The sequence below is a fragment of the Sorex fumeus genome, unplaced genomic scaffold, assembly GCF_029834395.1.
Source record: "Sorex fumeus unplaced genomic scaffold, SorFum_2.1 ptg000006l, whole genome shotgun sequence".
Lineage (NCBI taxonomy): Eukaryota > Metazoa > Chordata > Mammalia > Eulipotyphla > Soricidae > Sorex > Sorex fumeus.
In genome coordinates this window covers 40,005,320-40,029,091 of record NW_026606063.1, presented here as the reverse complement: position 1 = coordinate 40,029,091, position 23,772 = coordinate 40,005,320, and the positions used below count along the sequence as shown (strand labels likewise).

At 35.9% G+C, this 23,772-nt stretch overlaps 1 protein-coding gene across 3 annotated transcripts in view; it reads left to right on the top strand.

Moving 5' to 3' along the window:
* Positions 1 to 23,772, top strand: part of ZNF638 (zinc finger protein 638) — a 76,899-nt gene that overhangs the window by 39,371 nt on the left and 13,756 nt on the right. For all 3 annotated transcript variants that reach the window (XM_056122858.1, XM_056122853.1, XM_056122847.1), the window contains exons 13-22: positions 2,594 to 2,659; positions 4,236 to 4,319; positions 4,540 to 4,608; positions 5,352 to 5,392; positions 6,816 to 6,947; positions 10,200 to 10,328; positions 12,355 to 12,396; positions 13,094 to 13,228; positions 14,998 to 15,123; positions 18,711 to 18,748. In XM_056122858.1, the coding sequence (XP_055978833.1) occupies positions 2,594 to 2,659; positions 4,236 to 4,319; positions 4,540 to 4,608; positions 5,352 to 5,392; positions 6,816 to 6,947; positions 10,200 to 10,328; positions 12,355 to 12,396; positions 13,094 to 13,228; positions 14,998 to 15,123; positions 18,711 to 18,748 (862 nt within the window). The remainder of the gene's footprint in view (positions 1 to 2,593; positions 2,660 to 4,235; positions 4,320 to 4,539; positions 4,609 to 5,351; positions 5,393 to 6,815; positions 6,948 to 10,199; positions 10,329 to 12,354; positions 12,397 to 13,093; positions 13,229 to 14,997; positions 15,124 to 18,710; positions 18,749 to 23,772) is intronic.

The following is a 23,772-nucleotide window of genomic DNA, read 5'->3' as shown; positions in this document are numbered from 1 at the left end:
TATTGGCTAATGAGTCAACTTTTTAAGTTACTTACTGCGTATTTGGTGGAAGCTATGCCTCCCAAATAAAGAGTGCTTAAGTAATCCTGGGGGTCAGTTGCTGTGATGCTATGACCCTGTGGTGCCTAGGTTACTGAAGGCTAGTCAAGTAGCTCCCAGAGTCCTCAGGGCTAAAATGGAGTTGCTCAGAAACCCATATAGTAGTGCCAGGAATCAAATCCTGATTGGGTGCAATAAAACCATTTTCTTTAACTTCTGTTTTAAATCATTGTTCCTGATTATTAATTTTATGTTCCTTTGAGTAATAGAAAAGGAAGAAAGCCTTCTTGAACTGAAGTGTTACTTTCTGTGGCTTATTTAGTGCTTTCATATAGTAGCATTTTAAAAGATGTAGTCTGAGCAGGATGAGAAAATTCCTTGTAAAGGGCCAGAAGAAGTTACAGGGGCCAAGCCTTTACTGCACCTAATTGGGATTTGATCTCTGGCACTGTATGGGCTTCTGAGCATTCCCAGGTGTAGCCCTGCAGCCTTTGGGCATTGCCTGGCTAGCCCTTGATAACCTAGTGTGCTCTGTGCCCTGTACCTTCTCCTGACTCAAGTATTGGTCTGATCAAATGCACGGGTGCTGCCCCTACCCCTTTACATCATACCCTAACTCAGCACTGCTTGGTATAGCCCTGAAGCCCCACAATCCCTGCTGGCCATGGTTCTGGTGACTCCCAACACCCCTAGGGGGCCCTAGTGTTCCCTGGCACAACAGAACCTGAGCATCTTCAGGCCCTACCATTGGACCACACTCCCTGGTTGTCTGCTACCCTTGAGCATGACTTTCTTTTTTTTTTTTTTAACAAAGATGGGACTGTTTTCGGATGTAAAGGTTAGATTTGTAAACTATTTGGAATTTTGTGGCTAGTAATTAATATTTATTTGTATGTTAACTTTTAGAAGCATGATCAATTTTCACAGGGTACTATTAGGTATTAATGTATTGTTAGGTAGTAATAAGAGTCATCAACCTTGTTTATGAATGGGAAAATGTGAAGTCAGTTAATGCCCATGACTTCACCGCTTAACTTGGAATTCAGCTTGAATCTGTCTGCTGACTGCTGATCCTGGACAATTCCACTTTATACCACCCAGCTAATTTAATTTATAGAATTTAATTTGCTTATTGATATCTGACTGGAAAGAATATTTTTTTAATTGAGTCACCATGAGATAGACCATTACAAAACTGTTCATGATTGCATTTCAAGTCATACAGTGTTCCAACACGCATCCCTCCACCAGTGTAATTTCCCAGCACCAGTGTCCCCAGTTTCCCTTGCACCCCTTCAAGCCACCCCCTACTCCAGCCTGCCTCTATCTTCCCTCTCCCTCTCCCCACCTCCCTTCCTCCCCACCCAACACCTTTTGGACATTGTGGTTTGCAATACAGACATTGAAAGGTTATCCTGTATATCCTTTTACCTACTTTCAATACTCAGTTCTTGTCCAGAATGATCATTCATTTCTAGCAAGTATTGTCATAATGCACCCTCCTCTATCTTAACTACCTTCCATCCTTCACACCCTTGTGGTAATTCCCACTCATTGACAAGTCCTTCTGGCCTTATTGGAAAGGATTTTTGACTGATCTTTGAAGATCACAGTCTTTCTAAATACTATCTTAGAAAATTAAAATTTTCTAATACTATCTTAGAAAATTATTATTATTATTATTAATAATAATAATAATGCATTCCTATTTATGAAGAAGAGTCAGCAATTTAAATACTTCCATTAATTACTTGGGGGATAGTTCAGTTGTGAGGGGTGTGTGCTTTCACATATTCAGTTCCAAGTTTAATCCCAGCATTATGATTCCCTGAGCACTGATGGGTCTAAACGATAACATGTTATTTGGTCCAGTATGGCCAGGAATGGCCCTGGGACCCCCTGAGCACTACTTTGGAAAACCTCTCCCTTCCTCTTAAATATCCCTTTATCATTAAGATACATTCTACTAGGAATGAATCTCGCATTATTTGTGTCCTAACTGTGATGTAGGTATAATTTAGTTCTTTCATCTAGAGGGAGCCAGTAGAAGCAGTAGTTGAGAGGTCCTAAATAATCTGCTTTTGGAATCATTAAAAGCATCTTAAGACAGTTATGTTATCCTTTCAGTTAGTACTTTTGCTACTAGAGCCATACATTTAGACATTTATTTCATTTTCCTGATTGCTATTTTTGCATATTTCAAAACAGGATGTGAGTTCTTACTTCGGTGTCATTTTTCCTGTAAATTATTGTTATTGCTAGATTTAGAAAATGACTTGCCTTGCTTGTGGTCAACCTAGGTTTGATTCCTGCCATTCTGTGTGGTCCCCCAAGCTTGCCAGAAATGATCCCTGCCCATAGAGCCAGGAGTAAACCCTGAGCACTTTTGGGTGTGGCCCCAAAACGAAAAGAAAAAAGGAAAAAGAAAAAGAAGATAACCTGTGCCCCAAAGATCATAGTTTAAGTTTAGCCCATTATGCAAATTCTTAGATTCTTTGCAGATTGTTGTTATTGGTTAAATAAACCAATTTTGACTTTAGTTTTTGTGATTTAGGGAAACCTGCTGGTTCTGTAAAATCTGTGCTAACAGGAGCTAAAGGTAAAGCTTCAATCAAAACAGGTAAGATTGTTGGGAATAAGAGATTTTATTAAAGTTTGTTCTTATGCCTTTAAAATACAATGTACTGATAGTATATCAGGTTAGGTCCCTGCCTTGTATGCAGCCATTCTTGGTTTGATCCCTGGCATTCCATATGATCTGCTGAGCCTTCTAGAAGTGATTCCTGAATGCAGAGCCAGGAGTAACTGCTCATCATCGCCACGTGTGTTCCAAACCCCCAAAATAAATAAATCTATAAAGACATAATATATCAACAGTTTGAAATTTATACAATTTATAATGTGTAAATAGTGTCTTGAAAAGTATTATAGGAATTTAATATCTAAAATCTAACACAGGAATTAAATTTTGCGTTACTTTGATATATTGTATCTGCTACTACAGATAGATTTTTGGCATCTGTACATTTTCAGCCTTGCACTTTTTTTCCACTCCGATAAATTGTTTAATCTTTATTTCCTTGAGGTTTTTTTTTTTTTTTAACAGGCACATCGTTTTATTTATGTTTCAATTTGGGAGCCACACCAGCTGTGCTCAGGGTTTACTCCTGGCCCTGTACTCAGATAATTCCTGACAGTGCTCAGAGGACATATCTGAGATTCCAGGGATCAAACCCTGGTCTGCTGCCTGCAAATCAAGCGCCCTACCTGCTGTACTATCTCTCTTGCCCCTCCTTTTTAAAAGCTGCCACTTCATATTTGTTACTTTTTTTCAGTTTTTACATGTTCTTAAGAGATTTTTTATCAGTGTTGTAAATAATGTATTTCCTCCATAATGAAATGGAACTCTTAAATGGAACTCGTTGAAGCTAATATGGTATGTTTATTGATATATTTTGCCAATGGGTAATTTTTTTTTTTAAAGTAGCACTGTAGCACTGCACTGTCCTCCTCTTGTTCATCGATTTGCTCGAGCGGGCAACAGTAATGTCTTCATTGTGAGACTTGTTACTATTTTTGGCATATCGAATACACCATGGGGAGCTTGCCAGGCTCTGCCATGTGGGCGGGATACTCTTGGTAGCTTGCCGGGCTCTCCAAGAGGGGCGGAGGAATTGAACCTGGGTTGACTGTGTGCAAGGCAAATGTCCTACCCCCTGTGCTTGTGCTCCAGCCCTTTTAAAAGTATTGTAGAAATTATAAAATACAGTGTTTGGTGTGATTTTGATGTGTTTTTTGCCACATGGTTAAATTTGTCTAATTACTAACCATCAATAAAAATTGTATCAGTTCAGAACTGGAGAGATAATATAGCAGGTAGAGTGCTTGCCTTGCAGGCCAATCCAGGTTCGATCATACGGTCTCCGATATGGTCCTCCTATATGGTCCCCTGTGCACCACCAGGAATATTTCAGCATGCAGTCAGGCATAACCCCTGAGCATCAGTGGGAGTGGCCCCAAAACAAAACAAAATGTTGGTTTGTATATGCTTTAAATTTTATTGGTAAGATGTTAAAAATAAATGTGAAGAATTGTTTTAATAAAATCTTGAAATTCTTATTTACTAATACATTGTAATGAAATGTTACATGATTCAACAAATGCTTAAAATAATTGATCAATTCTGCTTTTTAAAGCCAAATCTAGTGGAAAGAAATTTCTGGAACTCAAAAAAAGTGGCATTGGCAAAAAAGATACTAACAAATCTTTGATCGTACCAGGTAAGCTTAAAATATCACCCGAAGTTTTTTTCGATTTATATTCTCTTTGTATATTATTCTCTGTGATATTTTTGAAATCATAGTTTAAAATTTTTAAATTACTTTGTTTTCAACGAGAAATTTGGAGCAGAAAAATATACTAGATTAGGTTCTGTTTTGTTAGATTCATTAGTTTAATAGTGTGTTTTTCTAGACTATTAAACTAGACTATTTCATGCAGAAAAATCTGAACTAAAGAGCAGAATGAAAGCCAAAGCTACTGAAAGTACTTACGATGAAACTGTTTCAGGTAGGTCAAAAAAAAGTATGTGTTCTCTTAATTCAGAGCTAGAATATTAAACTTCTAAGAAAATATGGTTTTTTTTTATCTATACTTTCTTCAAAAATTAAATAAAATTAAGCACATTATGTGATTCAACTCTTTCCCCTATTTCTTGGTTATTCTGAAATTTTGTTTCATGAAAGAATATAGCTAAAAAATATTTTAGTCAAGCAAAATAGTTTTAATGAAATTCATCTAGAGACATGTGTTGGGTAAGAAAGAATTAGAGATACATGTGTTCAAAAGAGAACTTGGGCTTCTCCATAATGGAAATAAACTAAATAACTCTAAATAAATAAGTACTACTGTTGATTAAAAAACCTTCGGGGCTCGAGGTAACTCAAAGGACTGAGTCCATGCCTCGTATGTAAGTCTCTATCACCAAGTATTGCCCTGGTAGACCCAGTACTCCCAGAGCCAGAAAAGCACAGCATCACTGGAAGTGAGGACTGGACCTGTCAAGTTCACATTATTGGGGAAGTATTGCCCATTGAGCAAGGATGGGCAGATCTGCTGCCCACCCCTTACCACGTCCCCTCATGCTAAATTAAAAACCAGTGTTACTCTGTATATATTTCCTATTTAAATCTCATTCTTTCTTCAGTTGTAGACATTTTCATTTAGCTACTATTTAATTCATTGTGGAATAAATTGAGATTTTGATAAGAAAAATATAATTCTTTATGAATTCTTTTATTTTATGTCTCAAGAAACTGCTTTGGATGCCTCAGAAAATGAACCAGTTAAAAAGGTCAGTTTTCAGATTTTACATTTTCAAAGCTTGAAACATTTTGACAATAGTGTGTTTTTCTTAGAAACCAAAGGTTTAAAAAAGTATTTGGTATCGTGTAAAACTTCAGTCACTTGTGACTTTTATTTCAAACTACAGTTTGAAATAAAAAGCCTTCAACTGTTGCAATAAATCATAAGAATTTAGGAATATGCCAAACTGTTGGGCCAGAGTGTGTTTTTGAGTAGGTAAATTAAAAGCATAGAATTTTGTGAAAATTTTCTTCTCCTTAAAAAGCAATAGGAAATATATTATTATTTAAGATACCAGTTTTTCTTCGCATTTTAAAGAGGATTGAGTTGCACATTGTATTTAAAAGCATAAGTTTTAACATACTTGTTACATCTTTCAGTTATGAATATTAAATATTATTGGTTTAAGACTTTATTGGATAAGACCTAGAGATAACTCAGGGATAAGCATGAGTTTAGTTTTGACTGGTAGGTGGATTATCCAAGTAATAATACATCTTGTTATCGGAAGGATATTTTAAACTACCAGTAGAGTTTTTATAGATTCATTCAAAGTACTTTAGAAGAATCCAGTTGTGAGCACAGTTGACATGATAATCATTCTCAGCTGGTTTCTGAAAATTACAATTGTCACTTTTTGTTTTTATTACTTTTCAAAAGAAAAGTCACAAGTTGCTACATTTACTGTATGTAACATACCTTTGGAGATTAACCTGCTATCCACTAACAGAAAAAAGTGACAGTGAGTCATCTTGAAGAATAAATCGATCTGAGAAGGCACAAAAGGGAGTATTTTCTTTGTAGTGGTGATTGGGTTATGGGGTAAGGACACTAAAAAGCTGTATTTTATTTTCTTAAAATGATCCCACCCAACCCCTGCAAATGAAAGGATATGCACTGATTGAATCTTGGGGTGTTAGCATCACAAAGCACAGGAATGGTAACAATATTTTGCCATTAATTAAAATACTGGAGGGATAGAATAGCAGTTATGTCACTTGCCATGCACATACCCTACTCAGGTTTGATTCCCAGCACCCCAAATGGTCTCGGCTCCTGAGTGATCCCTGAATACAGAGCTAGGAGTAAGCCCTGAGTACTGCCGGGGGTGTAGCCCCCAAACAAAAAATACAAACAGTATTTATTTAAAAGAACAGAGTTGTCAAGAGACAGACTAATTTGCATTTTGAACAGCAATTGAAAAGAACTAAAAACCTTTATGTGACATGGTGGAGTGAAAATATTTCATTGTATTTGAGAGGAAATTTACATTTTGTTTTTAATTTGAGGTTGAAGTTAGTCTTTTGAGTTAATCATACTAATGCAATTTGAATACTGTCATGACCTACAGTATAAACTTGAGTAAATATACAACTCGAAATTTAATGTCAACTCTAAAATTTGTTTTGAAGGAAACAGAGGAAATGTGCGTGATACTTATTTCTAATTTGCCTAATAAAGGATATTCTATAGAAGAAATTTGCAACCTAGTAAAACCATTTGGTGGTTTAAAGGATATTTTGATTTTATCATCTCACAAAAAGGTAAGAGTTTATAATAGCTGTTCACTTTTGCAAGCATATTTGGAAAAACATTAATTTGACAAAACTATAATGGGTTTAAAGACAGGACAAAAATCTCAAGCTATGGGCTGGAGTGATAGCACGGCAGATAGGGTATTTGCCTTGCATGCGGCCGACCCGGCTACGATTCCCAGCATCCCATATGGTTCCATGAGTATTGCGAGGAGTAATTCCTGAGTGCATGAGCCAGGAATAACCCCTGTGCAATGCTGGGTGTGACCCAAAAGGGAAGGAAAAAAAAAAACCTCAAGCTAAAGAATTTAAAAAATATGGCATAAAGATATTCCTTACTTTCAAATCATATGTAATTTTAAAGAAGGAAGAATGGCCAACTGATGTTTTAGAAATTTTGCCCAGTTTTTAGTTTAATAGAAAATATTTATATCTGGGGCTGGAGAAATCATGCAGTGGTTAGGGCACTTGCCTTAGGCCAACCTGAGTTGGATCCCCAGCATCCCCAATGGTTCCCCTAGCACTGCCAGCACTATTTTCTGAGTGCATCAGAGCTAGGAGTAACCTCTGAGCACTCAACTGTAGCTCAAAAATCAAAAATGTTTTCTACCCTTAACATGTTAATGCATATTTTAAAAAATGACGTAGCATTTTTATTAGTTTTTCTTTACAATAGTATATTTGTTGCTTTGCCTATGATATTCATTGGGAGTAACTCATTTTCATACTTATACTTAATCTGAGTTTATCTTTGTGTTTATAGTTCTCTGTAATGTTAATTATACCAAACAACTTGGGGTAGGTATATAGTTTCAGAAAGGTTTCAGTCATTTAATAGAAATTACACAATTACAGTGGTGGGAAATAGCACTCTTAAAATAGAAAGCAATTGATCACTAGAGATTTTTTTTGTTTGATGATGTTAATCTGAGCCTAAGAAGATGGAGCCAAATGCAAGTTACTGTTAAAAGTAGATCTACTGCATAGTACTTAAATATTCTGAAAACCATTGATTGAACACTTAAATGGGTAAACTTTATGACATTTTAAACTTTCAACAAAACTTTCCCTTTTGGGGTGGGGAGGCGCTGTAGATGCGGTACTTGCTGTGCTCAGCGCTTGCTGCTCAGGAGTCTCCTGGCACTGGTACCATATACAGTGCTGGGGCTCTACTGTGGGTTGGCTGTGTGCAAGGCAAGCACCCTACCAACTGTACTGCCTCTCCAGCTCTTACACAGTTTCATTTTATTTACTTTACGGCTTTTTGTTTTGTTTTGGGGCCGCGCCTGGTGGTGCTTAGAGGTTTCTCTTGGCTCTGTTCTCAGGAATCACTCTTCCCAGGCTCAGGGAACTGTCTGGGGTGCTGAGAATTGAACCCAGGTTGGCCACATGCACATCAAGCACCCACCTGCTATCTCTTCAGCTCATTTGATTTTTTAAAATAAAATTTAGGACAAACTCTAATGTTAATCATTATACTTGATTAGATTTTCTGTATTTTGGTGGGAGGAATTGCTCCCAGATGGATTCAAGGTCATTGCTAGTGGTGCTAGGGACCATGCAGTGCCATGGACTGAACTTGGGACTCCCACATGCAAATTATGTGCTTCTGGCTACATTTCTGTATTTCATTTCTAATTTAACTATTTTATATTTGATCTAATTATAGAGTAATTTGTTCCAAGATTCCTACTACTTTCCCAAATTCAGTGCAGTCATAAAATTCTTATTTTTGAAAAATGCTATCATTCTTGTCTCTAAAACTTGCTGCCTCCCTTTAAATTTTTAAATTTATTTTTTAATTGAATCTAGTGAGATGCAGTTACAAAGTTGTTGATGATTTGGTTTCAGTCATAAAATGTTCCCATAGCCCTCCCCTTCACCAGTGTACATTTCCTACCACCAGTGTCCCCAGTCCTGTCATCATAGTCTCTTACTCCTGCCTCTGTTACAGGCACTTTTTTTTACCTCCCCCCCCCATCTACTTCCCCCCTCTCTCTGTCCCCTCCCTCCTCTCTCCCCCCTCTCTTTCTTTCCCTTTCTTCCCTTTTTGGGCATTCTGCCTTTCTTCTCTCTTCCCTTCCTTCCTCCCTTCTCTTCCTTTCCCTCCCCTCCCTCTTCCCTCTCTCCCCTTTTTGGGCATTATGTTACCTGCCTTTTAGAAAAGAGCTTTGTTGGTCCTGAGAGTATCTGCAGAGGCTTAGGTAACCCTACCATTCATGGTGGTACAGAGCCAGGAGTTAAGCTCTGTGGCTGTGAAGTGGGTGTGGCCAAAACACAAAACCAAAGAATTTTTTTGTGTAGAATGAAGAACAAAAGATTTACATTTTAAGATGTACATAAAATGATAAAAGTTCAGAGGCAGAGAGATTGAGCACCAAAGGTGGTCTCCTGGATACTATTATTAGTGATCCCAGGGCACTGCTGGATGTGATTCAAACCCCTGAGAAAAAGAATAGACTTAGTAGTAATACTAATAATAAGAAGAATGTTCAAAATATAAATTGAAAACTTATAGATATTTGACTAGTATTTAACTATGAATGAAAATTAAAGACAAATATATGGAGTTACAATTTTGCTCCTATGGAAGCAACTGAAAATAATGGGCCGTCGCTTTGCATTTCTTTATTTCTCTCATTTTTTATGTTTTATAATTAAAATTATATAGGGTCTAGAGAGACAGCTCAGTGGGATGAGGTATACATGGGATCTGAGTTCAAACCCCATAACTCAGATGCCTCCTTAACACTGCCAAGTGTAGGTGTGGGGTCAGCATACAGCTCCACAAGACCCAAGCAACTCTGCCCAGCTCAGTTGACCATGTTACTCCCAGCAGTAACCTAGAGGTCCCTGAACACCACTTGGGAGATGTGTTGCCGTGTATCCCTCACCCTAGCCTTCCAAATTATTTTCCACTTAAGTATCTGCTTCATGCTAACCAGTAAGAATACAGTGAAGAATAAAATTTACAAAATTTTCTTTTGTTGTCTTTTACTAGAATGTTCCCTAATATTTCTATTACTGCCATGTGAGCATTGTCATGATATATTGTTTTTTAGTCTATTATCATCTTTTGGGGGGTATTCATTTATTTGTCCTCAAATTAAAAATGATTCAACGTAATTTAACTATTAGCAATGTCCTCCCAGTATTTGATTTGCTTGAGCGGGCCCAGTAACATCTTAAAAATATCAAAGCTTTTTAAGGAAGGATAATTTAAGACACTAATTTTTCTGTTCTTGTAATTTGTTTTAAAAGGCTCTTCTAGAGTTAAATAAAAAATCTGCAGATTCTATGGTATACTTTTATACCTGTTTCCCAATATCAGTAGATGGAAATCAACTCTCAATAAGTATGGCTCCAGAAAGTATGAATATAAAAGATGAGGTAAGTAATGAATTTAAACTTACCATTTTTTCTAGAGCATTAATAAATTTGAGAAAGTAAGATTTATGTTCCATATTTTCTGGTAGTGTGAAAGCTTCTTGTCCTTCTACCCTCTTCCGTTTCATTCTTTAAGACTTTAAATATCAATGAAATCCTATCCCTTATATATTGGGGTCAGGAAAAACGTTGAAAGTTCTTTGTCAAAAGAGTTCTGTGATTTTTTTTTCCCCCTTCTCCACTACCCCAGAGAATTTCACGGTCATTTTCTTTCTACAAACTAGAATCCCAGAGGTTAATTTTTTCCTTCCAGTTTAGACCACCGTTCTGTTACTATCTCTTTTCTCCTTTAACTCCTGAATACTTCTGGAGTTTATTCCTTCTTTATTCTCCTTACCATTGCTTCCCATCTTAGAAGTCACTAAAGTAGCATATCTTGTATCTGCAGTTTTGTCTTTATCAAAAGATTCCTCCACAAAATTGTGAGACTAAATTACATTCAGGTGTATTCAGATTTAATGAAGGAACTCATATTTTTGACCTACAAATTTATTATCAATTGCTAAAGCATGAAACAGACACTAGAATCTAGAGGAACATGGAAATGAATGAAATTTATATCCATCAGACAGTTGAATTTTAAAATGTTGTTTTGAAAGTATGTATTCAATTGTAACGACATATGTCTGTTGAATATTGTTGATCGGTTTGTTTTTTTTTTAGAAGTTATAGCACAATTCCAGCAACTATGTGTCTATTCTTGTCCTTAGAGATCTCTTTGACTCTCAATAAGGAACAGAAATTATGTGTATGTTAATGATTGAATGTTTACTTGAATGTTTTATATTGTTTGAAAATAGGGAACCCATAGATCACTATTTATAACATCTGTGGTACTTTCACATGTTACAACGAACAGATTATTTCAAGTTTGTAGCTATTCAAAGCATATATAAAGTATGCCACTCAATTATAATTCAGAGACTTTTAACTGAAAAATGTAGAAACTAGTTTTGACCTATTTCTAAGATTGTGATCAGACTGAGTGCCCTCATAAAATATGGTATGCATTGGACGGGAAGCAAAGAATTAAATTCTTATAAGATAAATTCTTGTAAATATAAATCTATTTGCTAGCCTCTGTCAGCTTCAACATCATAGTCTTATTATTCTTTAGATTCTATAACTTACTATCTAAATCTCAGAATACTTAATCCCTTCTGTTTGGTTATTTATTTATTTGCTAGCTTTCATTTCTTTAATATTCTCTTTAATATTTGTACTAGGGATTGAATCTGGGACTCTTGCATGCAAAACATGTATTTCTGGTCTTTGAGCCATTTCGTAGAACACTCTAAAGATTTTGTTACTTATTTATTATAAAGATTCTTGGTATCTAGGCCTTGTATGCTCTGTTGCAGTGCTAGGGATCACATTCTACCAGCAGAAAAGTAGTGAGGATTGAATATGTCTCATGACTGCACAACAGTCATTCTCTCACTGAGCCACATCCCCATGTTTGTCCTGCATTCAAAGTGTGTGCTCATTCAGTTCGCTATCTTTCACCTTTGGCTCTTTTGGGCTGGTATTGGAGCCATACCCAGTAGTGCCTGTGATCAGGAGTGACCTCTGGTGGTCCCGTGGTGACCACTGTAGTGTCAAATTGGGCCAGCTGTTATTCTAAGACATGTTTTTAGCTCCTTAAGTTTCATTTTTGAATTGAGTTCTCTGCTGAATTAAATCTTTTGTTACCTGTATGTGTATGTAAGTTTTGATGTCCTATCCTAAGTGACTGCACATTACTATTTTTAAATTTTATGTATAAGAAGAATTAAACTGTGGGTACAGTGAATTTCAGTAACTTATTACAAGTGTGGCAAATTTTTTTAAAGAACAACTCTTACTGATTTCTCAATTTATAAATTATGTTTAATGCATTTTTATGCCGTTTATTTTATTATTACTTTTGACTTTTAAGTGGTTGAGGAAGACCTTGTGTCCTCAACTTCTTTCTATTTTGGCTTTTCAGGAAGCTATCTTCACAACCTTGATTAAAGAAAATGACCCATCGGTAAGTTTTTAATTTTAATGCTTTTCTACACTTCTTTAGTTGATAAAATCATTGATGTTCTAGGTATCTATTAATTAAGAATTAAAGACACTGTAGAACTTATTTTAGTTTTTGGTTTTTGGGCCACGTCCAGCAATTCTCAGGCATTACCCCAGGTTCTGTGCTCAGAAATTTCTCCCATATGGGAAGCCAGGGATCAAACCCAGCTTAGCCACATGCAGGGCAAACCCCTACCTGCTATATTACATCTCTAGCCAATATTGAAGTGATGAAGATTTCTGTTGAGTCATCTCTTGGTAAAAGTAAAGACAAATGCTGATGGTATTAATCCCTGATAAATATTTTCTAAGTACTTGGAGCCATGTCAAGTGTCCAGATGGGTTAGTACTCTGAGGCACTTTTGGTAAATAAGAGATTGATAGATAAAAGTTTGTATTTTTTCTTTTTGTTTATTGTTTTACTGTTTACTAATATCTAAAGACTGAGATTGTGGCCCAGTGTCAGAGCACCTGCTTTATATATGTGATGATCTAGATTCAGTCTGAGAAATTATAAACAAACAAAAATATTAAGTTATAAGACCTCACTTTGTTCATCAGAAGTCATTTTCTTATTTACTGAGAGGGCACCATTTGACCCTTGACCTCTGAAATAGTGTTGCTAATTTATATTTTTCTTACTGTCTCAAAACCTACAGGAAAATATGGATAAAATTTACGATCGTTTTGTACACCTTGATAATTTACCAGAAGATGGACTTCAATGTGTACTTTGTATTGGGCTTCAGTTTGGAAAAGTGGATCACCACATATTCATGAGTAATAGAAACAAGGTAACAAGGTTCTGCTTGTTTTAGCTATAAGTTTAGTAGTGTATATAACTGAATTTTAATATTTTTGTGGTCCGTAGCTTTTTCTTTGGCTTCTGAATTAAACATTAAAACTCCACAAATTCTTCTCAGTCTCTTAGAGTTATGAAAAACCTTCATATTTACTCTCCGGCTTTGACAAGAAAAGTTTATATCTGTCTTCAGAATTATTACAAGTCCCTTCTAGTCATAAAACACTTGGATTCTATTGTTTACATTTGTCATGCTCTCTGTTTAATGTTTAATTCACATTTTAGGAGTTTTAGATCATACCTGAAGGAATGATCTGTTCTTTGTTATCCTGGTAGTTATACTCATAAAAGATCAAAAAGCTGAAGAGATAGTGTTCTGGGTTGAGGGCATGATTTGCATAAAGAAAGCCCCAATTTTATACCCGATACCTTATGGTTACCCAAATACTGTTACCTTATTGTAATCCTATATTACCTAGAAAGGTAGGTTTTCATATCAAATTTGGCAGTGTATTCTTCACCAAAAAATGCCGAATCAACCACAAGTAGATACTTAACTTTTTGGCTTGCTTTAGAAGCATACACTAAGTTTGATATTTAGAAGTAGTGTGACAAATGATGGAAAGGATAGAGTAGGTGGAATAATTCTGACTCTTTAGACATACTTAATCCTTTATTTTAAAAATATCATCTTGGGACAGAAAGATAACTTAATGAATTAGAGCTCATGTTTTGTATGCAGGAAGCCCAGGGTTCTGCTGCCTTAACACTGCAAAGAGTAACCCCTGAAGACTGAGCCAAGAACTGGCCCCTAAGAACCACAGGTGTGACCAAAGAATCAAAAATTTAAGTAACTATTAAAATGCCATTACTTTAAATTTTGTCTTGACTTTCCAGACCCTCTGATTTACTTTAAAAGGAAGAAACAGGTGTAATCAAATATTTGAAGTCCTGAAGAAAAATAGATGATTTTTTTTTTTTTTTTTTTGCTTTTTGGGTCACACCTGGAGAGGCCCAGTGGTTACTCCTGGCTCTGCACTCAGGAATTACCCCTGGTAGTGCTCGGACCATATGGGATCCTGGGAATCGAACCCGGGTTGGCTGTGTGCAAGGCAAACGCCCTACCTGCTGTGCTGTCGCTCCAGCCCTCCAAAATAGATGAATTTTTAAATTAAAAGAAATATTTGTCATTAACATATTTAGATATGTACTGTGATTAAATACATAGAATGTAAAAATTACCCTTTTGACCTTACCTGTCAGTTCAGTAGTATTATAGTCATAATTTTTGTTTATTTATCATCTTTATCCATTGCCAGAACTTTGTTTTGTTCCCAGACTGAATTAAATAGAACTTCCCATTCTTTTTCTAGCTCCTAGCAGGCATCATTCTGCTATTTACTTTCTATGAATTTGAATGCTCTAGGCACCTCATATAAGTGGAATATTGTTCATTGGTGACAAACATGGTTTACGACAGTGTTTTCTGGAATGTGTTGTAGCATTTGCCAGAATTGCTGTTCTGTTACAACTAATTACAAATGATAAATCACATTTTAACTTGTTAACTGTTAATGAGCACTTGGCTTTCTACTTTTTGGTTAAAAGTAACTGATATCAATACCAATATGTGTATATGAATAACTGTTTGAGTTCCTGATCAGGTCTTTGGACATAGACCAAAAGATGAAATTGTTGAATATTTGTAATTGCATCTTTAAATTGTAAATAAGCACTCACACTTTTTTGCCTTCTTTATAGGCAATTCTTCAGCTCGATAGTCCTGAATCTGCGCAGTCAATGTATAGCTTTCTGAAACAACATCCACAGAACATAGGTGACCATGTATTGACCTGCAAATTATCTCCAAAAATGAATTTGTCAGAGGTATGATTGTTTTGTATCAGATTTTGTACTTTTAACAAATAAAGCATAAAGGTTATTCTCCCAAAGCTGGAAGATGAACTTTATGAATTATTCTCGGGTACTAGTAAAATTGGTTTCAATATTCTGTGTTTAAAATTTTTTTTAATTTTATTTTTATAAAGTTCACAATAATTCATTACATTTAATATTCAGATACTAATTCCACCACCATTACATCATGTTTCGAATGTTTCTAACCGTGCCCCCCAAAGTAGAACAATTTTGCATTGCTTGTTATGAATATTCCGCTAAAAATGGTCCAATAAGGTTTCCTTATGGAAACTGTGTGAAGATTGTTGTATTTCATCCTGGAGCCAGTAAGCCCTGATAACTAACATCTTTGTTAAACCTCATCAAATGTCGTATGCTACTCTTTGTACAGCAGTGGTGTAGAGTATGAGAGGTCTAAGATTTAGACCTCTGGTTGTGCAGCAGATTCACTCATGGGTGAGGCTGTTGATGAGATTATAAGGTGCCAGGAGTAGTTTGTGGGTGTGACTGCCAAGCTACTGGTGAACTAGGGAAATGGGAGTAGGAGGAGGCCCATTCCCACTTGCGCGAGCTTGGAGATTTCAGTCACAAGTTCTGCAACCTGGGTTTTTCTGCAGATTGATTCGTCACAGTCTGTTGAGAGCCGCTGTGAGCATGGTGGTGATTTGAGTTCTGGAGGTTTTTGGCTGCTGGTGCTTTGTTGAGGGAAACTCACCTCCCCCCTTCCCCCCCCCAAACCCCCTCTGAGTTACCCCAGTTAAGATAGCCTGGTGCATGGTCTGGAGGCATCTCTGTGGCATGCTGTGTTCTATGTTGCTCTCTTCTGGGAGCCTTATTTTCTGAGTCCTTTTTCCCTCCCCTTTTTGGCTTTTTTTCCTTTTTGAGTCACACCTGGCAGTGATGTTCCAGGGTTACTCCTGGCATTGCTCTGGGGACTATATGGGATGCTGAGGATTGAACCTGGGTAGGCTACGTATAAGGCAGCCCTACTCACTATACTATTGCTCCAGCTCCATGTATTTTTAGTTTTTATAAGCTCTACTCTAACTTTTGTAGTATCTTTTTCTCTTATACATGGTTTTTTTGTTAGTAAGCCAAAAATCTTGTGCTAACTGAAGTGAAATTTGCAGTATTTAAAGCCCAATGAAGTTGAGTATCTGTAAAGAGAGGCACTAATTTAAGTACAAATTTGAGTGATTTAACTAGCTAATTCCAGGGGGGGGGAATTGTGTGTGAGGGATCCAAAGCAGTGCTCTGCGGGCCACAAGAAACACTGTGCAGTACTCAGGTGCCTCCAGGTCACCTGGTAGTACTTAGGTGAGAAGGAATAATGCAGGGTTGGAAATTGATTGTGGCCACATGTGTGCAAGCAAGCATGTGTTCCACCCTTCGAGCTAGGTTTTCAAACCCTCCCCCCGTTTTTGGTTGTTTTTTTTTTTTAACATTTTAGTTCTTTATATTTGGTGTCTACACAATAGGACACTTTGTTCGTGTGTGTGTGTGTGTGTGTGTGTGTGTGTGTGTGTGTGTGTGTGTGTGTGTCCCCGTTTGGGGGCCATACCTAATGATGCTCAGATAACTTCTGACTCTGAACTCAGGAATTACACCGGATAATTGCTAGGCATTGAATCTGGATCAGCTGCGTTCTAGGCAAGCCTCCTACCTAGTGTACTGTCCCTTCACTCCAGGATACTTTTAAAGCATTTGTATTTGATATTTTTCCAAGTTATTCTATTTAGCAAATTTTAGTCTTGGAGTATTTTCCCCCCATCGTTCCTATTCTTCCTATTCTTACTCCCGGCTCTGCACTCAGGAATTAATCCTGGTGATGCCTGGAGGACCAGATGGGATATCAGGAATTGAACTCTTGGGTCAGCCGTGTGCAAGGCAGTCACCCTTCCTACTACTGTAGTATCGCTTTGGCTCCTGCAGCCAACTTTTAAAATTAAGTAAACACTGACTATAAATTTTCTTTCAGAAACATTCCAAATTCTTAGTTCAAGAAATGATATAAAACCATTAACTGATTTGATCATTTTATTCCCTAAGACTTACTCAAAACCATGTTTTTGCATTTTACTGGTCTGTTGATAATGTGGTACCCAGTATGTATACTCAAAGAATGATAAATTGGTGATAGATGTAGAGTACATAGGGTGTTTGCCTTATGTACAGCTGACTTGGGCTTGATCCCCTAATATCAAAGTGTTGTAGTCTGTGAAATAATGAAAGCCACACCTAGGAATAGACTGTGAAATGGAAATAAATCTGTCTTTAGATCATTCTAATAGCACTTTGTAAATTACCCTGCTTTTAATTAATTAACTTGATATATTACTCTTCCTCGCTCCTCCTGTTTTGTTGCTTATGTTACTTCTAAATGTTGTATGTTAGATTAAGTCTTTAACTATAGTTATCCTGCATATGAAGCCTGAAGTCTTAATTCTAAAGTAATAAGATGGGTATCGGAATCTTTCATATTTTGCATATTAAGATAATTTACTGCAGAAGCAAATACAATGAGAGTGAAGAGAGAGAATGACAGAGAGATGTCTACAACTTGTATGGCTTGGGCTGCTTTCCTGAAGTTCAGTCATTTTTCCTAATCATGCTTTGTTTTGTTTTCTTTAGATTGTGTGCAATTTAGGAATTGATTTGGTATTGCTTTGGGAGATTTTTGAATTTGTATATTATGTAGTTCAAACAGTTTGTGATTGTGAACTCGGATCTAACCCCAGCTTTTCTTCTCATTCCTTATTTTGAATGTGTGGCCATTTGCTATGTAAAGCAACTCTCATGAACACCTTTGGTTTTCATCTTAATTGCTGAGTTACTTCTGTTACTTCTTAGATTTGGCATCACCAGCTCTCTTGTATGACTTTTCTGTTTGCTTGAGTAGTGCTTTTTCCGTTTCCTTTTCTTTCCCCTTTCTCTTCTTCCTCTTCCCACTCCTCTCCATTCCCATTTTATATTTTGAGATGTATAAGGAAAATAAGAGTTTAAGAGAGTTTACGAGAAAAGATGGGTTTCTCTAGAGGAGAAAAAGTCAATTATACATGCAGGTGACCCTCAAATGAAAAATGGACCTAGAGAGTTTTTAATTGGAGGGCAGAGGGCGGAGAAGAGAATGTCAAGGGATGGTAGGGCACTGTGTTGTATCACGGGTTGAACCCAGAACTTCACACATGCAGGACATTTGCACTAGCATTTGATCCACATCCTGGGACCTAGTTGTTTATAGTTGTTTATATTTTAAGGAAAAGGTAATATTTTCAGGATTTTTAAAGGTGAAAGTTTTTATGAAACTTATTTTTCTCATTGGTTGCTTGTTACCCTGTATAACCTGAAAGAGTTTTTTTTTACCTACTAATTTAAAAAAATCTAAATCTAAGTCTTGATCATTTTTATGGACAATGTCAGTAGCTTTTTTGATTTATTTCTAAGATTATCCTCTTTTTTTTGGCTTTCATTTTAAGAAATGAAAGCATTTCATTGATGGGTTAAATATTTAAAGCCCAGTAGAATAGCTTCTAATAAACTGTGGAATTATGTTACAGGCTCAAGCAGAGAAGTACACAGGATCAGGAAAAGAAAGGTATGTTGTTTAAATATTGCTAATGTTTCATATAGTATATAGTTAATATTTGGTTTATTTCTGTAGCAAAAATTTATTGTTCATGTTTTTAGATGTTTGTAGGTGTTTTTTGTTTGTTTTTAGTTTTTTGACCTAAAGTCAAAGTGTATTTGTTACATATTTTTAAACTTTCAGAAAAACAATTGGGGTAGAAGGGGGTTTTGCAAAAACAGTTTTACTATGTGTGGCACTTTGTGTTTTCAAAGTCTATAAAAATTTGTTCTTCAGTGTACACAAAATTTGTTCTTCAGTGTACACAAACCCAGTCACCTTGTTTTTTTACCTAGATAGTATACTGTAACTTTCTTTTAGTGAATACCATAACCATCATTGTTCAACCAATTAAGAACTCACTTTTATTACTCTTTAAAAAAAACCTTTTTTGTTATTTTGGGGCCAAACCAGCTGTGTTCAGGGCTTAGTACTGGCTCTGTACCCAGGGATTACTCCTGGTGGTACTGAGGGGACTTCTTACGGTAGCCAGGATAGAACCTGGGCTGGCTGCATGCAAGGCAAACACCCTGAATACTGTACTATCTCCAATCCCTCCTTACTACTTTTGATGGTAAATCACTGATTTATAGTTTTTTTACTACCTTTATGCGAAGTACTTTACCCTTATTTACCCTTATTATTTTACCTCAGAATACCTGTGGTAAAAATTTTTAAGTTGGTATGTAAATATTTAATGTGTTTTTATTTCATTATTTAATTTTGTAAAGCCTAAAAAATAGTATGTCTTATATATTCCTTTCTTAAAGTGATCTTTAAGTGATAAAGGTGATTATGAATACATTGAAATATATTGGTAGTTCAATAGGTTGTTGATACTTGATAGCACAGAATTTATTAAGCTATATATTCTCATGCCCTTTATAGTAACATGACTGAAAATACCATCACCATTGTTTGATATTGTGTATAAAGCCCACTCAGTTCTATAATTTACATTGTACATTTTGCACAATATGCATTTAAATACTATGCATTATTGGATAGTAAAATGACTAAAAATACAGCACCGTTGTTTGATATTATTGTGTATAAAGCCCACTCAGTGCTATAATATACATTGTACGTCTTACACAATATGCAGTTAATTACTATGCATTATTGATATAAATATAATGTACATTTTATTAGTGCACATTATATAGAGAATAATAATGTTTCTTGTAGTAAGGTAGACAAATACATAATTTGATCACATTAATTTGGGCTGGTAGGTAAATAGACTCTTCAAAATAGTTAATTATGTTTCATTTTGCAGAATTTTTTTTAAGGGTCTTTACAAATAGTGTTATCTGTACTTAGGTCATTTTATTCCTCTTAATATTTTTTTGTTATTTTTTAAATTTTGGAATTACATCCAGTGCATTGCTAGGGACCACTCAGACTGTTTCTGGGGATCATGTGGCACCAGGGGTCATACCTGTGCCTGCAGGGAAGAATGTCCTCAGCCCTTTGAGCACTCTCCCAGCTCTGTAATATTTTGACTCAGATAATTTTACAGATAGCCTCTTACAAAATCACTTAAAAGATTCTGTCGCTAATTTAAATTTCCATTTTTGTGTTTTTTTTTTTTCTTCCCTGATATGTCTGTAATGCTACAGAAAAAGACATGGGAGTTGCCTAATATTACACTTTTTTATTTGGAGTAAACTGCTCTTGAGAAAATACTGGTGCTTTTATGTTTTTTATTTCAAATTACGTATGGATGCTTAACAATACGATCCTATTTGTAATTAATGTAAAATATATTTAAAGAAACTTATGGATAATTAGTAATTTATACATTGCTAAATTTTGCTTGTTCAGTTTTTATCCCCATGGAAACATCATGTGATTAAGGGCCCTACTAAGGATGCTGGATAAAATTCTACCAGTTCATTATTCATGTTGAAAAGTACCCACTCACTTTTCTGAAATAAATACTAATCTTCAGTATTAAGGCTCAGTCTAGTTTCTCAGAAAGTCTAAGCTATGGTGTCAACCTTTGTTCTCATACTCAGTTTTTATTGTTAGACCTTTTCTAAAGATTTCAATATTATGTGGGAATGGGAATGGGTTGTGGGATGTGGGAAATTAGGTATCTTTATGCCAATGGCCTTCCTCTAACCTTTTTTGTGTGTGCCATCTCCCAGATCGTGTTTCTTTGATATTTGAAAGATTTATATGTGTCTCTGACATTAATAATTTGATAGATTTGACATCTTATGTTGACTTATAGGTTAACTATGAGCACTGTGGCTCTTTTTTGTATTAGCCAGAAAGCTATAAAATAATTTTTAGTCATTGAACTCTGTTAAAAATGGAATTCGGCCATTTTTCAGAGAAAGTTGTTATTATTGAAGTGTGGAACCTTCGTAGTGATTCATTTTACATAAAAGATAATTTGAATTCCTTTACTTGATTAATTTTAAAATGGAAAGGTGAAGGATTTGTTTTAGCAGGGAACAAAAATCTCCAGTATTTTATTTTTAGCCAATACATTGGCTTTTTTCTTTTTTAATTATTGAAGCACCATGAGATAGTTACAAAGCTTTCATGTTTGAATTTTGATCATACAATGATTGAACACCCATCCCTCCACCAGTGCACTTTTTCTACCATCAGTGTCCCCAGTATCCTCACCTCCCACCCCCTCACATCCAACCCCTCCCCCTGCCTCAATGGCAGACAATGTCTCCCATATTCTTTCTACTTTCGGCATTATGGTTTGCAATACAGATTCTGAGAGGCTATCACGTTTGGTCCTTTATCTACTTGCAGCATGCATCTCCCATCTGGAACTATCCCTCCAACCATCATTGACATAGTGATCCCTTCTCTATCCCAGCCACTTTTTCCCCCAGCTCATGAGGCAGGCTGCCAAACATGGAGCAGTCTTCCTGGCCCTGGTTTCTACTGTCCTTGGGTGTCAGTCTCAAGTGGGCCCAGTAACGTCTCCATTGGAGACTTTGTTGTTACTGTGTTTGGCATATCGAATACATCACGGGTGGCTTGCCAGGCTCTGTGTCAGTCTCATATTATGTTATTTTATATTCCACAAATGAGTGTGCAGTCATTCTATGTCTGTCTGTCTTTCTGACTCATTTCACCTAGCATGATACTATCCATGTCTACCCACTTATATGCAAGTTTCATGATTTCATCTCTTCTAACAGCTGCATAGTATTCTATTGTGTAGATGTGAAGAATTTCTTTAACCAGTCATCTGTTCTCAGGCACTCGGGTTTTTTCTGACTATTGTGAATAGTGCTGCAGTAAACATGCAAGTGCAGATGTCATTTCTACTGTGTTTTTTTTTGCATCTCCAGGATATATTCCCAGGAGTGGTATTGCTGGGTCCTATGGAAGCTCTATTTCTAGTTTTTGGAGGAATGTTCATATTGTTTTCCAAAAGGACTGAACCAGTTGGCATTCTTACCAACAATGTCCCTTTCTCCTCACATCTTTGCCAGCACTGGTTGTTCTTGTTCTTACTGATGTGTGCCAGTTTTTGTGGTGTAAGATGGTACCTCATTGTTGTTTTGATTTGCATATCCCTGATGATTAGCGAGATAGAGCATTTTTTCATTTGCCTTTTGGCCATTTGAGTTTATTTTTTGAGGAACTTTCTGTTCATTTCTTCTCCCTGTTTTTTTGATGGGGTTAGGGGGTTTTTCTTGTAAAGTTCTGCCAGTGTCTTGTATATCCTGGATATTAGGATATTAAGCCCCTATCTGATGGGTATTGGGTAAATATTTTTTCCCCATTCTGTGGGCTCTTTCTGTATTTTAGTCACTGTTTCTTTTGAGATGCAGAAGCTTCTTAGTTTAATGTAGTCTCATTTGTTTATATTGCCAACACATTGTTAAATGTGCAATTCTATAATGATATAGGAACTTTAATCTTAATTTATAAAAATGAATATTGTAATTTAAAACACATTTTTTAATTTTGAGGAGCTATATATAAATGCTATAACTGAATGTCTCTACTTCTTTCCCTTTTCCATATTTGTACTTTTCCCCCACTTCTGCTTTGACTAGTATTAAGAATTTGGGGACTAGAGAGATAGTACAACTGGTAGTATAACGTAGGGCACTTGCCTTGCATGCAGTTGACCTAGATTTTGATCTCCAGCATCCTATATGGTCTCCCAAAGTACCAAAAAGAGTGGTTCCTGTGTGCAGAGCCAGGAGTAACCAACCCCTGAGCACTCATGGGTGTGACCCAAAAACTAAAAAAAAATTTGGAACACTTAGTCAACTGTTGGTATTTTTCAAAATAAAGGAAATGAATATTTTCAAATAAAACTGTTTGCATCCTTTCAGCATGCAGTGTTGTTTATATAAATGAATATAACCTATATTGATGATAGGTCTATGATTATTAACTTTCAGTTAAAATTCCTCAAACCTTTCTCTTGCTTCAAGTGGTGTTTCTCTGATTTCTTGCAAGATTTTTTCCTTTAGAAATTTAAACTTAGTATCTTCAGGGAAAATTTCAGTTTATGTCTAAAATAATTTAAACCCTCACTTGTTAACATTTACTTTTTGCAAAACTTTTAAAAATATTTACATTTAAGATACAGATTTACATCATATTGTATTAATGACCTCTCTTTGGTATACCAAAGGGAAGATCTTTGAAAAATGGAGAAAAAGAATGAATACTTTTTACCTTAGATACGGGTGTTTCATGATCCTTTCTGGCATATTTTTTCCATCTTTCTTTTAGCAAGTATATTTATTAGTCCCTACTTTATGTTGATGATATGCTAAGATTGATTTGGGAGCTATGATTGATTTGTTAATCTTCAAGATAACCTGTTGTCAGCCAAACATTAAATAGAAAAAGAAGCTTATTTCTTTCTTTATAGATGAAAGTCGAATTTTAGTATCTCTTTGGATTTGGGAAGAAAATGATGAAATAAGATCAACTCCATAACTAGTCATGTATTTTTGCATTTGTCCTTATATTTTTAACATTGTAATTGT